The 17,335-nt window shown below is 40.1% G+C and overlaps 1 protein-coding gene across 3 annotated transcripts in view; it reads right to left on the reverse strand.

The window, feature by feature from the left end:
- The window catches only part of cadpsa (Ca2+-dependent activator protein for secretion a), a 126,500-nt gene that overhangs the window by 73,262 nt on the left and 35,903 nt on the right, over positions 1 to 17,335 (reverse strand). For all 3 annotated transcript variants that reach the window (XM_058631681.1, XM_058631680.1, XM_058631679.1), the window contains exons 4-5: positions 3,770 to 3,850; positions 2,669 to 2,905 (exon numbers count right to left, since the gene is read on the reverse strand). In XM_058631681.1, the coding sequence (XP_058487664.1) occupies positions 2,669 to 2,905; positions 3,770 to 3,850 (318 nt within the window). The remainder of the gene's footprint in view (positions 1 to 2,668; positions 2,906 to 3,769; positions 3,851 to 17,335) is intronic.

Consider the following 17,335-nt stretch of genomic DNA (forward strand, 5'->3'; position numbering starts at 1 on the left):
GGAAGTTGAGTGTAAAAACAGAATTTAGACATGTGCAGCCTGTCAGCTGTGACACAGACTACCTTTCGTTTCAGTTTCAGATCTGTTCACTTAAATTCCAACTAGCCATAATTCAAGATAGATTTGATTTGAAACTGAAGCCTGTCTTGCGTAAATGTCTCCTGAGCGTTTACAGGAGCTAGAGACATAAACTGTGGGCCGGTGCTGCCGGGCAAAAGAATGCATTCATTGTACAAAAGATAGAATTTCTCCCACCTCACCCACAAAGTATTTCTCATACTGGAGGAGATGGAAAGGTGCCCTGTTTCTCTGGGATGCTACAAATCTGGTGAGATAATCACAGCGCTATGGTTTATGCTTGATCAGATCTTTGTGGAGCATAAACGCCCACAGAGGCTCGGCACAGGTAGTGGACAGGTGATTTATCATGCATGTTTTTTTTTAGGAGGATTCATCTGTCAGTTTCCTCTGGCTCCACCTGTCAGCCAATTAAGTCAGACTTCCAAGAGTTCCGTCAGTCAGAAGAAGTCCTGGGAGATATGTGTCATCTCATTAGCAAGTCCCCACGCTAATCCTGAAAAACCAACACGGTTCTTGAGGAAAAACAGGAGTGTAAATATGACAATCTGTAGGCCAATTATATCCAGGAGACAAAAAACATGCCTGTTATATCTAAATCACTCAGCTTCCCTGAACTAACCGAACTGCTAAGGGAACTTTTGTCACCTAATTATGTGTGTAACACATAACACTTCACCACCTAAGTTAATGGTAGAAGAGTGTTGTGATTTTTTTGAGCCATTATAACACGTTGGGTTCTTTTTTTCATGTATTTTGCATATGAAACTCCAGCTTGGTGGCAATAAAAAAGAATTTCTAGCAAATTATTACTTGAATGGATTTAAGCTACAAAAGGTCCAACATATTCAAAAAACAATCCAAGTAATATATCAAAGGTAGCACATCCCCGTTCAGCAGTCCACATATTCTGTATGAGCTTAAACGTTAAAAGTATAAAAGCTGATTCAATTGTAACACCTACATTCAATTTTGGACTGAAGTGTGTGGGAGCGAGTGGTTTACAAACTTACTGTTGGAAAATGCTGTCTAATAGAGAGAACATATTTTTAGTGTGTGAATGGATGTTTATTATGTTACATTCACACTGTCAAATAGCGTATATGCTGCACCTGGAGCGTTGTCCTGGGGGGCGGGGGATGATCGTGATCAGGAGGCGTGATCCACCAATCATATTTGACAGGAAGCTCACGCCGTGCCTTATCAGCTAATAAGGCACGTCGCCACCTAACATCAGGTGACAGTTCTGAGGAAGGCCGAAGATACACGCCGAAACTTGTTAACAAGGTAAAGGAAAACTTACTCTCGTTTCTAAAAAGTGAACCAAAAAACTAAGTTCAATCAGAAGACATAATGAACTTTCACAATATATTGTTAAATGAGTTCAATCACTGAATACTGATTGAGCCTATCTTTGTTTCTCACTATAGCAGACCCTGGAAATGTGTGTGTGTGGTGGGGGATTCCAGCAGAGTTTTGGTAATTACTTCTTTGTGGGGGCAACAGATGTTTCACACTGGAGCGTTAAGTCAACTGAAAAAACCCATCATGGAATAGAAATAGAAAGCACAAAACGTAGTCCTGTTCATATCACTTCCAGCCCGTTTCATCATCTCATACTTACAGCAAAAAATATTTAAGACTGACTGTGTAAGTACAACATACACCAACACTCCAAAACCCCAGACTTGTCACTTACAACATTTTCAAATCAGACAGGTCCTGTCACAAAAAGATGCAGAATAAAACCTTTGGACTGATGAGAACCAGGCAAATAGATGACAGCTCTCCTGTATTTGCTTCACTGCACAGGTTTGCTCTTCGATATAGAATTTTACCTTCACCATCGTAACTCAAGCAACAATTTTTACAGCATATTCTGCTTCGTCTTGTACCTCAACATCTCCAACGCCCATGAAATTCTAATCGGCAGATTGTAATATGTATCTGCCTCACACAACCATGCTCCCAAGTGGATGCACCTTAAAGCTGAGCACTAAGCTGTGACTCACTGTCAGTACTGCACAACCCCTGAAATATTAATATATATACTACATTCATACACGATTGATCACGGTTTTCTCTTTCACGCACATCCTCTGTGGAACACGAATCAGTGTGTGTCACACAGCGAAGAGAGACATCATTAAAAAAGAGGAGTAATGGTAACACTTTACATTACAGTAACAATATGGTAATAGTATTGTAATGGTAATATTGTAGTAAAATAATGATAATATTTCTTATTTTAAGAGGAATCACCCAGTAATAACTTGGCAATAAGACTAGTAATGTGTGTGGTACCATAGGCAGGATGAATTTCAACTTTACATAATGGTAATTATCAATTTGAATTAACATGTTCATGTGGAGGTACAACACTAAATACCTGGACATCACTTATGAAATAACATGAGTGTAATATTATCTCTTATTATTATTACCATTCAAAATAAGACAGAAGTAACATAATACAACCTCCCTATGACAATTACATCATGTTGTTATAGTACACTAATGTAAAGTGAAGTATCCACATATAGTAAGTACTCAGAACCAAATTAGCTCTTATTATCAGTTTTCCACCAACCTCCAGAGTGAAAGACAGCACCACGTCAGATTTGGACAACGTGTTCTCGTCCTCCTGACCCATGTCCATGATGGACGTGTTGTGGCCTCGTTTCAGCTTCTGCAGCTTGAACTCTCCTCCCTTGGACACGGGCATGCTCTCCAGGTTGGCCATCAGCAGGTTGACAGAGGAGCGCAGCTCTTCGATGAACATGGCCTCCATCTCCCTGGTGGGGAACTTTGGGAACCTTCCGCCATGCTGGAAGAAACAGGAAGAAAGGCAATTCACTGAGGAGCGACGCATGTCCAAAGAAAACAAAAACCCATGAAGAATACATTCAATTTACCACAATGTTTAAAGGACACTAAACAGAACAAGGACATTTCTGCATGGAGTATGGGGATTAGGTAAATTGGATGGTTGTTTGTCTATGTATGTGTCCCTGTGATGGATTGGCAAACTGTCCCTATGTCAGATGAGAGTGGCACACTGCGACCCTCATGTGGAGGATAAAGCGGTAGAAGACGGTTGTCAATCTGTGCTTCTAAACTCCCACACTGTTTACTTTTAAATGTGTGTGTACCAAACACCTTTTTTAATTGGCTTTGTCGCAGTAAGGTGAATGTTACATTTCCCCCATTATACATTATCTTACACTACAGAAACATCACAGGTGTAATTAATGACACTGTATGAAATTGAAAAGGGGGGGACTTTGTAAACTAAAAATGTGAGTTATTGTACATGAACCAAAGCAATACTGACAACAAGGCACACAAGGGAAGCAGGAGCATACAATTTATAGTAGCAAGCAGACATTCAAACAACTCAGAGGAAGACACTAATCAAAGTCAATAAAATAAAGGATATGGCAGCCTCATGTATTTTAGTGCAATTCTTTGATTAGATCAAGTCCATAAAGAGTACAACTCTCCGATCAAATCGTAATTAAGGGCAATAATGGCACACACATGGAAATGAGTCATACGGTAATTACATTGACAAACCAAGATGAGAAATAGAATTAAAAGACAAGATAAATGATGGCATTGCATAATCTTGAGACCTAATGAACTGCTCCACCTATCCATCCACCCACTCATCCATATATCCTGTACTTACTCGAGTGATGTGGTCTGCCATTTGCAGTCGTCCATCCAGCTCCCTTCTGATCTGTGCCGCCTGCTCATCGGGGTTGTCCAGCTAGAAAATATATGCAGTATGTTTTGAAATGAAATCAATAAAAATGGCAACTACATTTTCTGAGACCAAAGCTAAAAAAAGAAAAAAAAAAAAAGAACACATATTAAGCTCATTTTGTGATGAATAATTTTTGGTGGGTCATGACCCAAGGTTTGGGAACCACTACTATGGGCTCCGGTTTGAGGGTAGGGTAAAGAGTTGGTCTTGTTTGGTCCCATTTGCATTTTGCCCAAACTCCCTTGAAAAGCCTGGACACACAAGAGGGATTAAACGTTTAGCAGCTCACTGTGAATTACGATTGTAAATCATTTTGTGTTTCTGAGATGTGTGTTCATTTAAAAAAAAAACTAAAAACTAAAAACTTTCACACAGTTTGAATTGATGAGGTTTATTTTTTTTTCATTAAAGTGCATTGTCCTCCATGGCTGTAAGTAACCCTTAATCACAGAGACAATTCCCTCTGGGCAATGTTATTGCTTACACCTGTCAATATATTCACTTTCCAGTCAGCCTTGTGAAGCCTTGCTTCTAACGGAGGCCAGTGGCACCGAGAGCAGGAATCAATGTGAGAATCATGTGGAACTCATCAGCAGCTCTGCCCCTGGCTACACAATTTCTCTGCAGCCCTGCTTGGTGATTACAAAGGAGGTGGAACAAGTCAATGGCACTGTTGTCACACCACTCCATGAGTATTGTGTGTGTGTGAGGGGAGGGGGGGGGGCAGATTACAACATTACAGGGATGGGCATACATATTTGATTATTCTTTAGTTAATGTGACTGTTCATCACAGGTGAAAACAGTACTGAAATATTCTATTCAAGTAAAAGTAACACCTTTTTGATAACATTTTACAAGCAAAACTATTAGTCTAAAAATGTACTGAAGTTAAAGTAAAAAAGTAACTTATTTAAAATTAGTTAATTAACAGTGATTTTTTTAAGGTTGGGGTTCTTTCTTGTGTCGTTCAAAAAGGACAAGGCGACACAAATCTCACATTAATTGTTTTTAATTAAAGGCAAACCTTTACAAATTATAGTGCTGACAAAATAAAATATCTCAACACATAATGTATCAGTCAAAATGGGTCAAAGGTCACAAATGTCACGCACTCAGGGACCTTAATTAGTGCCAATTTACCTGTCCTCATCATTCATCTGTCCTCAATATTCACCACCTGTCCTCATCATTCATCACCTGTACTCATCATTCACCTGTCCTCGTCATTCATTCACCTGTCCTCGTCATTCATTCACCTGTCCTCATAATTCACTGCCAACATTAACAGGCATGACATTGACAATCTGCTACTAAAAGTCATGCACCTGGTGAAGAATATGTATAAAATAAAGATTGTAAACAGAAAAAAGTAAGTATTTAAATTTTCTCCAAACAGCAAGCGATTTTATTGGAGCGAATGGAGTGAAAACTTGATGTGTCAAAAAAGGGGCATTACCCCCAACAGTTCAGTAAAACTATGTAGCCACAAAAGCATCTATTGTCAAAGCCCCAGGTCTTCACACAGAGACGTTCTCAATCTATTTCCCAGTTCCACCAGTGGTCCAGGCCTGCTTGTATCAAGCCATCTTCTTCAGGCCTGTCATTCTTCATCCACCCACCAGATGTCCCCAGACTTTGTCCCTGTGTCCATGTTCATCTGATCATTAACCAGTTGAACAATCACCTGACCTTCCCGCCACTTTTCTGGATGTGTTTTATTATCTGTTAAATTGAAGCGGTTTGCACCTAAATGCAGAGAAAATGTTTCACTTGTGAGATGAGGTTATGGTTATGAGGTCAAGGCTGAGTATAAAGATGGAATGATGATTGCAGGATGGAGCCAGAGAAGACTTAATTGTGTTCAAGGCTGCAAAGCCCTTTCAATTTAAAGGGTGTAATTATTGTGTTTAAAATAGAGATTACACTGTGCTTAATTTATTTTTGAAAGAAAACAACCAAATGTAGGGGTTACATTAAAGTTTAACCTTTAAAAATAATTAAGACATGAACCAGAACAAGCCAGTAGAGCAAACTGTTCTTGTATTAGCAGAGGTATTAAGTAAAAAATATGCTGCTGGTGAAGCTCTGGGGAGAAGGGCATGCTGAATATCTTTGCTCGGGAAATGCAGTCTCAGAGCTCTCATTAAAAGTCAGGCGGCTTGGGCTCTGAAGATGTCTGTATGACACGGAAATTAAAAGAAGACTTACTTTGCCAATTTGCAGAATTGTGTAAAAATGTATTTTGAGTTTTCTCAATTCTCAGACTTCCTGCACGCATTACTTTTCCAATGAAATACAACATACATATTTCAAATTCAGTATGTTTTTGTACATGGGGGCAGTGTGTGTGTGTGTGGGGGGGGGGTCTTCAACGTTTGAGTGAAACTTTAAAGATATAGGCTTCTCCTTTCTAACATACGTGAGGTAAAACAGCAAATACCCACCACACTTTTTGTTGCAGGATGCGATGAACAAATAAATAAATAAAAATGACTGTGCATGTACACAGGTCTGCCCCCGTCCACCTACTCGCCCCAACCTGTCTGTCACTGCTATTGATTTTTCTCCCAAGGGCTGCATTAACATCTTGCTAGAACAGCCACCCCTGCTGTTACCACTGACTGAGGAGCATGTTTGAATTAATGCTGACTCCTGGCCGGCATCTCTCTCTCTCTCATGATATGTGCCACAGATGTGATACAGAAATGAAGAAGGCTGATTTACAGTATACTTGTTGCAGCATAAATACAATTAGATAACAATGAAATAACCCATCACTGTGTTGAATATCTGGTGTGAATCAAGTGAATGTGGTGAAACTGAGAATTATACTCCATTCTTACTGGTCCAAAAAAAGACTGTTTATTCCCAGGTTTAAATGGGATTAATAATTTGTATTGCATCTGATTTTATTCTATTTATTATAACACTTTGTGATGTCACTGGGAATGGCGTTAATTGCCTTTTAACACTATTAGGCAGCCTGTGGCCAGGTGGAAAGGGAACTTGGCTTGTAACTGGAGGGTCGCCGGTTCAAGCCCCACCAGGTCAAAAGGGCTGGGTACACCTGAGCAAGGTACCCAACCACCATTGCTCCCCGGGTGCTACTCAGTGTGGCAACCCAATGCTCCTAATTCTAGGATGGGTCAAATGCAGAGAAATAATTTCCCTAAGGGGGATTAACAGATTTATTAGCAGGTTCAAATGTCCCAGATTTACAAGAATACCATTACTGAATGAAATCTTGAAATGTTCTGACTGACTGATGATGACAGGACAGAATGGTTGTTCGAGTCTAATTCCTGGAAATTAGCCACCGATATGTGACCAGCCATGAGAAAACCAGCAACAAGTCTGGTAAACAAAGAAAAAAACATTATTTTTTTTTTACAATATCTATATATATCTATATCTATATATATATATATATATATATATATATATATATATATATATAAGTTGAAATCACAAAGAAGCCACTCCATGCTTCAAATCACAGTACTGAATTTGGGTTATTTGAACTGATTCCTAGTCAGGGTGTGGTGATACCACATTCCAGCGCTTTTATTGTTTTTTCGGCCATATTGGCTGCACGTCACAGAGGAAACACATGGCTACTTTATGTGCAGCCACTCCTGCGCAGGTTTGTTACTGCTACTGCTTCTTCGAGAAGCTGCATGTGTTTTCATCATTGAATGAAGATGGTCCAAGAAAAAAGGCATTGCAGAAGAACTAAATCGTGGCTGTTATTTCTTAACGAAGACAGATGCTTCTGGTCATGCCGACGATACAAACATTACAATCAGCCATCCTGACTAACACCCTGTCATTGTTTTTGTTGGTTTGGTTGCTACTGTATATATACTTGCTAGATACTTGACTGCATGTTGTTGCTTAGTGGACCTGTACTGGGGGAGTGGGGGTTTAGTTTTGTGAAAGCTCTGTACATTGTGCAGTATATGCAGATGCATAAGATGACAACCTCTCAACTGAAAAAAGCCTCCTTTTTTTTTGCTTTATTTTGCTGAATAACAAGATTATATATTAAAAAAATAAATAAATCTGTATGTGCGACAGTACAGACCATAGACGAGGAATAGAAAATAATGCACATGAATTTATAGCTCATGCAGAGTAGGCGTGAATTTAGCATGTACAATCTGTGCAGTCACATTAGTGTATATGTCCTCTGTGTTTTGGCAGGTTGTCTGAATGTTACACATAAGCGACACGTCCATACACGGCCTGTATCGAGAGCTATGTTTGCAAAACATATGCATATGACACACATGATTGAAATGTGGTTGTCGTGCACACAGTCTGTGGCGTGAAGCGACTCAATGTGGACCAGGTCAGAGGACAAACAAAGGATAAAAATGTTAAAATGAAACTCATGCTGCTGAGGGTGGTCTCTCTGCTCAGTGCATTAAAACACTTCGACAAGATATTTAGTTCCCTGTTGAGCCAGAAACCCCTTTTGCGTTCCGAAAACCATGTTCCTCTGAATTCCATCTGAGCCACTTTTTCTACCGACTGAACTCAGATCATCTGCTCTGCTGCTCTACAGCACTGAGGTTCTTTTTTTCTGTTTTTGTTCAGCAAATTTTGAGTGAGTCACTGAGAGACCCTGAGCAAAGCCCCCAACTCCAACAGCAGTTTTCTCCTCATGAATTATTTCAGTAGACTAGGATGTCAACAGGCAGAAATTCTCGTATAATCCTTCTGAAAATAATTTTCATGGGACTGTAGTGGACTAAAGTTTAGTTCAATCAGCTAAGTCAGCTCAAAGAATTTTAGCAACAAGTGGCTAATTGGATGTCAAGCCAACCCAGCCAATCAGAGTTCAGAACCAGGTGATGACGAGTGAAAGCTTAACACCAGTGGGAAAGACAAGTTGGAATCCAACATTTAAAAAGAAAACATGATGACAGGGATTATAAATCCCCGTCAGAACTAAACTGAGCGCATCATTTCATGTGTCGCTTCTTACATGTGTTTTTGTGGTGAGAGATATCAGACGGCGACTCTTCCTGGTGAAATGTAGTGTGTGTGTGTGTGTGTCCATCCCTGCTGCCTCATGTAATATCAACTCACAGTGATTACAAAGACTCACGATCACATGACAGCCCAGTGTGTAGGATGCACAGCGTTTCACTGAGTCGTGTCGCGTGAACTGAGACTGTGCACTAATGAGAGACGACAGCTTTTAGAAGAAGAGGTCAGTCAATGGCCAAAATGTCTGTTAAAGCTGCAGCTGTAACAATTGTGATTTTGTCCATCAAGAGCTAAAGGCAAGTCTACAAAGAGATGTCAGGGTGGATGGTCAGTCAACAAAATCAACATATGCAACAAGTTAACAGTGGTTTGTTTGACCATGCATGACCATAATTTGCCATATATATTGTTCTGTAAATGCACAGACAAAACAAGATATTTGATTCTATAAAAAACCTGTTCAGTTTTTAATGGCCATTTGTGCTCGAGGGGAAACAAATATAAGGTACAATAAAAAGAAGTGTAAACCTCTTTGTGCAAGGCTCCTGGAGCTTTGGCAAGTTTGCTGCATGAGCTTGTAACAACTGTGGTAGGAACAAAGACATATGCAGAGAAAAGGTCAGGCAGTCCAAAAACAAAGAACCCAAACTAGTGAAATCAAAAAACAAAACAGCTTTAGACCCTGTTTACACCTTGTATTAACATCCATCCCGAGCGATCTGATCACATCCAGATCGTGCTACGTACATCTGAACAATCCTAATCCGCCCTAAATACACCCTCAGATTTGATCTGATCCATGTCCACATCCTCGAGCTGCATATACACAGTCCCTCAAGACGCATTCAAGACTACCTCCTCAGCGGAAGGAGAAAAATAGAAATTTCACTAATCAGAGATCATGCGTTCATTTATTTATAGCTACTGCCACAATATTAACAGTGATTGTTATAATTTCTTTGTTTCTTATTTCTTGTTACAGCAGCGTAACCAGGGCTTTGATTCACTCAAGCTCATCTGTATTTCTCTCTGTGTGTCACTCAGACACATCTGTTTAATCAGACTTGTTAGAAACATAATTTTGTTCTTGCAAACAGTCAATACCAGGACTGAACAGGGTCTTAGTTTGGGAACTGAGCAAATCTGGAAATGCTACCAGGGACCGATGCTGAAAAAAAATTCAGCCAATATTTCCCATTCTTTCAAACATACAGTGTGAACACACACTGCCTGACAACTGTTAGAAGCACAGTGTAGAAGTGAGCACTGGGAGGAAAAATCGACTGAATCACTTAATAAATAAAAGTAGCACACAATTCGGTTAGTAACAGGAAGGCCAGACAATGACTCCATGTGGTGTAAATACAGCGATTGGTCATGTGCGTTACTGCTTTGCAACGGCAATAGACGTCAAATTATCAAGTATCTTGTTTTCCACAACTTTATTTATTGATGGCTATCGGAATGTGAGAAACAAATAATACACCTGAGTTTTAAAAAAATCTACCAAAAAAAAATTATGTTCTTAGAGTTCTAATGAATCTAAGGTGTTTATGTGTCTAAGTGAAGGCAACATGACACAAGAAGAAAGTAGACAAAGCATTTAAAAATCGTTTGGATTGGAGAAATAGCTCTTAATAATCCTTCAGGTCTGAGTAAATGAAGTGTACAGCTGGTCTGGTTGTCTCCACAAAAGGAGATGAATATATATCTAAATAATAAGCCACATGAGAGTAGGAACATAAAAGCTATAAATACAAAGACAATAAAAACAATCATTGAGGAGCACTAACTGTAGACTGGTTATGAAAAATATATTGAGGAAAGCCAAATTGGACCACAGGTGCAAGTTGTTTAAAGCCAATAACTTTAAATGGATGTAGTTTAGGTCAAGGTCTAAGAAACCAACTATTCAAAGAGATACATAAAAGTATGAGACCTGCTGCTTCAAATATCGTAGATATGTAAACAAAAAATTCCATGTGCAAATCAACAAGGATTGCAGACCAACAGTGCTAACCTCTGTGATTGCACAAGTCGAACGTATTCTGATGAAAGAGAACATCTGTGTCAAGTACCTCAGACGACCCTGAGCTGAACTCCAGCGTGGTGAACAAAGTGGCCGAGTGATGGGATTACAATACATTGCATTTGGTTCCGCAGCTGACTCATCAAGTTGCTATTGATATCCTCACTGGAAGTATCAGCAGGGCTTTTCGCAGCGTCATTGTCTGAATGTTTTGTTGTTTTGACGTGATGTTGCAGGTGAAGCCGCTGTGAAGCAAAAATGCCGGTCTATTATGAATTCAACAAACATTTAGCTGCGCAAAGCTTCACCATAAAGGTAATTGTTGCTCTTTGATGAGTTGGAAAAGCAAAACAAAGGGCTAAAAGAGGCTGAAACGGAATAGTCAGAGGATATTTGTTTTAACCTGCCATGGAAATGGGAAGCAATTTTAGGAAATCACAATGGTCACCATGCCATTTAAATTCAAACATGGTGTCATTCAGAGACTTCAAGACGAGACTACAGTTCACTCACGGCAATTAGATCACTTGAAATAATCAACAGAATATATAACAACTGATGAAATTCTTCATGTTTATTTATATATTCCCATTCTGGATCATTTCTTTAGAACGTCTACCTCAGCAATACTTCATTTACTGTATATAGATGTGCTGAATGGATGTACAGTGTATATGAGAGCATGTAAATGGCAAAACCGCAAATTGCTTCGCATGTTTGCAAGAGAAGATAAGTGTTATATAAATACAGACTGTTTGCCATATTGTAGGAGAGGAAGAGGAGAGGAGTGATGACACCTCAGCATGTCTCAGTCAAATCATAAAGTGACAAATGACATCTTTGGCCCGAGCAGAAATCACACTGGGGCCCTGCACCTCCTGTTATAACCATCATTACAAAGATAAACTAGGAGGGTACATGTACAGTATCAAATCAAAACCATGTACTCTTCAGTTTGTGCGTGCGGCATGTGCACTGAAGGCACAGCCACTGCAGATGCAGAACTTGCTCACATAATGCTGAGGTACAAAAATGGGCCAAACCATGATGATATCGTAAAAAAAATGATATCGCTAGAACGCAATTACAGGAGAACGCGTCACTAGTTAATTCAGAATCGACTGTTTATCACAGATGACAGATTACTTGAAACCACTTGAAGCTCAGCTTTAACTGTTCTCTATGGGATGGCACAGAAAAGTTGTTTTGCAGCTAAAAATGTCACTTCCACAGAAACTCAGCTTCTCTGGAGCCGTGGGTGGGTGCAGACCCTGGGCTTCTGCATGATGATTGGAGGAACTGTCTGAAAGGCGGAACCAGTTTTTGACCCCATGTTGCTCCTGTCGACTAGGCTAGCAGCGCGTGTGTGGGTATGAAAGATGAGTGATGGAAAATGTGCTGTATGAAATTGGGCTGAATGGCAAAACTGTAGTGTAAAGCAGCTTGGTGTGGTCATCAGAAACGTGCTATATAAATACAGACCATTTAGCCACTGGTAGAGACCAGCGAGAAATTTAACACAGCATTGTTTATACCTGTAGTTTGTTGGCCACTTTGACGAGTGCAAGGCTTTTTCCAAATCAGGTTGACAATAAAGCTATGTGTCCATTCCACCTGCTCCCAACATTTACACTCTAACTACAAATACTGATAGACCTCCATCATCAGCATCAACCTTTAACATCTGATCAAACTAAAAGCTTCATCCTTCCTAAATCTGTCCTCCTCTCTCCAATATCTCCTCTGGATGGATTAATGCCCCCAAACCCTGGTAGTGATTAAAAGAAGAGCAATCACTCGCCCTTAATTCAGACAAAGGGGACAACAGTTGGCATGACAAAGGAAGGGGGATGGTGACAAGCGGTAGCCTCTGTGTACAGCTGCCATGGCAACGACACACAAGGAGATAAAGGGCACTAGTGAGTGTTTGCACACGTTTGTGCGTGTGTGTGTCTGGTGCTTACGTAAACGATGTCATCAATAGACATTCTGCATCTGTATTCTCACACACTGGTGGTGCTGAGGTCAAACGCAGAGTTTAACCGTAAAGATGTTTCTAGGGACTGGGGGTTATTTGGTCTCACCCCTAACATTTGTGTTATCAGAACAAATATGCACAGAGAATTCAGGGGTTTCACAACAATAATGTATGTTTGAGGGGGATTACCAGCCACAGCACACGTCCCGCCCCCTGCCATGTTTTGTTTCCCTTTCAGGAACAGCAAGCTGGGGGAGGCTTTACACTGAGTGAGAAGAACACAACTTTAAACTGGAAAAAGCTGTGGAAAATTGCAGGCTCACATTTGCAACCTTACCTTGTGTCACTCAGACAAATTGGAAATGCTGCAGGACACACGGCCAGTCTGTGGTAAACAGAAGAGTAATGCCTTTGCAGCTGTACTTGGCTCTGAATCAGATTTGGTAAAAGATATTCATCTGGCTCAGAACAGTTGCACAGGGTGAGCGGAAGCTGGGGCCGCACCAGCCCTGTACCATTTCACTCTCACTGTGCCGTCATCTTTTAACAGCAGTTGTTTATTTTAAGGGGCTACTATGGATAAAACACTGACATAATTATGCAGATCAATAGCTAATCATTGGAGGGTATTCCGGTACATCATTTATTATAATGTACTGGTTTAGTTACAACTGATTTACATTCAAAAGAACATTGAAAATAAAATGTTGTTGAATAAATATAAGCAAAGAAGGGCAGCGAAAGTGAAACGATTCATTTTTGAGGGGCGTAAATCAGTCTCACTCGTTGTGAAACCGCGTTGTGACATTTCAGTTTCTTGCTTAATAGCAAAAAAAGAAAGAAATGATAAAAACAGAAAAGAGAAAACTTATGTTCTGTCGTTCTTACACATGCATGTGCACATTTTGCAAAAGCCCTCCTACCCTTAAACTGGTATGTGTTTTGTCGGTGCATGATATCAGACTTCGTTTAGTTCAGTTCCATGTCTTTTCCTGTTTGGCTCTCACCTGACAGCACACTGTCCTGGTCTCTGATTGGCTGGGGGAGCTTGCGTAGTCGCACAGTCAGAACAGATTGTCAGCAGATTCATGTCTTACTGACTTATTGTGGAGGTCTGTCACACCTGGCAACTGCCGTCTGCAAATCCTGTGCTAATTAGGGGCCATTAGTTGCGGGTCACAAAACTTGTTAGTGAGCAGAGCGTCAGGCTGAATACAGTGTAGTACCAATGAGGCTGGTTTCCCACTGGGTGTGTGCGCCATGCTCTGGCTCGTCTTTTCACGCAGGCACAAATGTTAACTAATGAGAGCGCTCAAACTGGCTGCATGAGACCTACGTCTCCCGCAAATCTCCTCGTGTCTGAGCTGCATGAGTCTTTTGGGTACTAGATACTCTATTTTTCACACAAGCCGCATGATTGTCAGAGAAAAAAAATGTACAATGAAAATGATCTCTCAAACGCAGCACATCCTGTTCATGTTTCAAAGTAAAAGCACTCCACACAAATCCGAGATTCAAGAGTCAAGATTCAACTCTTAAAAACCTAAATGTCTATAGCCCCAATTTTTGACTGAAGAACATTGAGATAAATGCTGTCAGTGACCACATAACTTAGTTTATCAATTTAGCATGATTATTTCATGCGTAATAGCTTGAAGGCTGACAAAAAATTTTGTTTTGGTACATGGTCATAAATCAAAGTATTGGATAAATTGTAACTTTTACCAGTTGGGAACTTCAAGAGTTAAAGGACAATCATAGGGATTACGAGCCTGACCCTTAACCTAGTTATTGTTGATGAATTCTAGGAACCGTTCTAGGACTGATTTAAATCACGTTTTGTTTTGTTTTGGGGTTTTTTTTAACCAGTTTTGTCTTAAACATTTGTATCCACTCAAATCCACCCCGAACTGATGGCTGAAATTTTCACTGATTGTCTTTCAATTGATTCATGTACTAATTAGTTCAGCACTCACAAGGCTTGTGTGTTTTGTGTTTTGTGTTTTGAGGCTTTCAGGGAGATGCAGACTCCACCACAGCCCTAATGACTAAAACCCATCTGATAAAAGGGAAAGAAGCGCTCTGTTCTTCCCTCGCTACATATCCGCTGTGCTGGCCGACAATTCAATTTGTCTACTGTGTTCCAGCCGTCACTGTTGCCAAAGGCACATTCATCATCAAAAGACATATGTGCAGCGCTTTTTGACCTTGCTGCTTGTTATGATGTGTGCAGTTTGTTAGAGAACAATCATCTCATTTGCTGATGTGAGGCTTTCACTGTCCTGTTGCCAGAACTCGTGTTTCAGCTGTCATAAATGTAAACAATGTCTTCATGTCTATGTGTGCGTGGGGGGGGGACATCTGAAAACCTTCAAAGCAGCAAAACATCCTGTAATAGTTGTTCTAACTTGATTTCAACACCACGTACATGGACCACAGTTTGAGAACCATGGATATAGACTATATAAACTTTTTTTGCAACCTGGTATGAAATAGTGATGTAACATGATTAATGATGTCAGGAAGAATGAACTGACTGCAAACAGGTGTGTATGTAGAAAGAGACGAGAAACTTAAAATGGCATGTGGGTTTTAACCTAACCTGATTACACACAACGTGATATTTCACCAAGAGGAGCCGCCGACGGATCTGTAATTTCCTCCCAAATGTGAGAGGGGAGACTGGGAATGATGCGTGATATGCTCAGTTACATACATATGCAGTATTTTCAGTTCCTCCATATCTGTGCTTATATAACTACACAACTTACCTGCACAATGTGTCACAATTATACTAAATAAAGCTCCCAGCCAGTTTATTGAATCAATTCACTAAGAATAACATCCTGTCGTCATTTTTGTATGAGACATGCTGTACTTGCAACCTACACACTGTGAGAATATAAGACATGATGCCAATAGATAAATAGTCATTTCAGCCAAAAGAGTTCAAGACGGACACAGTGAGATGAGGAGGTGGATATAAACTGTCAGATTAACTGGTGACATGTGTGTTACTTTGTGATATGTCCTTATTTTCTAATGTGTTAGACATACATCAGTGTTTATGAAGTCTAAATAATAAACTTAAGCTTTCAAGTCTCAAGGAGTTCTAGATTATTATTGTGGTCAGTCATAAAGACGCCAGTTAGAACATGGGGTACTTTTTCCTCAAAATAAGCCCTTCTTCATTTAAAAACATGATGGATTAATGAAGTCATATTTCAGCGAAAACCTCATCACAGTGGCAAAGCAAGCATTTAGAGGGGACCAATTATTAATGTGGATGGTGTCATTTTTCGATGGCCACTACAGCAGTAAAAAAGGAGTTACGTTTTTGACATGTCTGCTTTCCTCCTGTGAATTATGCGGCTTCTCAAGATGGTCTCTGGCCATAATGGATGCGTGTGCAGCGAGTCAGCATCACACAATCGCTTGCTTCTCATTTAGGAACTCATATTAAGTAATTTGAGAAGCCACTCTCCCGGGCCTGAGATGCACCAGAGCCATGTGTCTCCCTTCTAAACTACTAGGACCCACACATGTTTCACAGCTGAACAGGGATCGTTCTCACCACAGTCTCAGAGTCTTGTCTCGTATATGTCAGAAACACATTACACATATCCTGCTTCTGTGTCAGAGTAGAAGCACTCTAGTCTTTCAGTCGTCTAAATCCATTTGGGAAATATTTGGGAAACCGACGGACAAGCTGCTTAATGCTGAAGAGTCCTGGCATTTACTTGATTATAGAGGAGGATTTAAAAATATGTTTTATGATCATTTTCAAATGCAAAACCCTAAAAATAGAACATGGATGCAGCTCTGCAGCAGACACACCCCCTGTGTGAATGGCATGTCTGTATCTCGTGTAATAAAGTGCACACAAAGCCAGTGGAGCTCCAGCTTAAGCCTCATATGAGTGGGTTAGTTTACTAATGTATACTTTCTAGAAAAATCTGTACTGAAAGACATTTTTACACGTTTGTGACATGATAATGTCTTTGCTGATTTAACAATTGAATCCAAAAACTAATTTTAAGACATTAATATGTATTTACATCCCCCTGAAGGACAATAAAGGAACACTTTAATCTGAATGTATCTTGGGTTAAACTGTTGTTAAACCATGAGCTCTCTCTCTGGCTCTTCTTCAAAAGCAGCTGAACTGAGCTACAGGCAACAAGAAGAAGAAAGAAGAGGACAAATCCCATTCAAGCTGCTGTAAATTGCATCTGTGCTTCACTGTTCCAGCTGGGGTCATCTCTACGATGCACATACACAGCCTGAGCCTTCTGCGTATGTACCCAAGTCGAGACGTTGACTTGGGCAGAAAAAATGGATGTTTCAAGATCTCAGGTAGTGCAGGGATTTGCTCCTCATGAAATAAGAGGTTCTTAAACTTTTCATACAATGGTGCAAATAGGTCAGCTACAGACTTTTCACAGGAGGTAGTTTATTCCCAATAAGATAATTTGCTCATTATT

The sequence above is a fragment of the Solea solea genome, chromosome 6, assembly GCF_958295425.1.
Source record: "Solea solea chromosome 6, fSolSol10.1, whole genome shotgun sequence".
In the NCBI taxonomy this organism is placed as follows: domain Eukaryota; kingdom Metazoa; phylum Chordata; class Actinopteri; order Pleuronectiformes; family Soleidae; genus Solea; species Solea solea.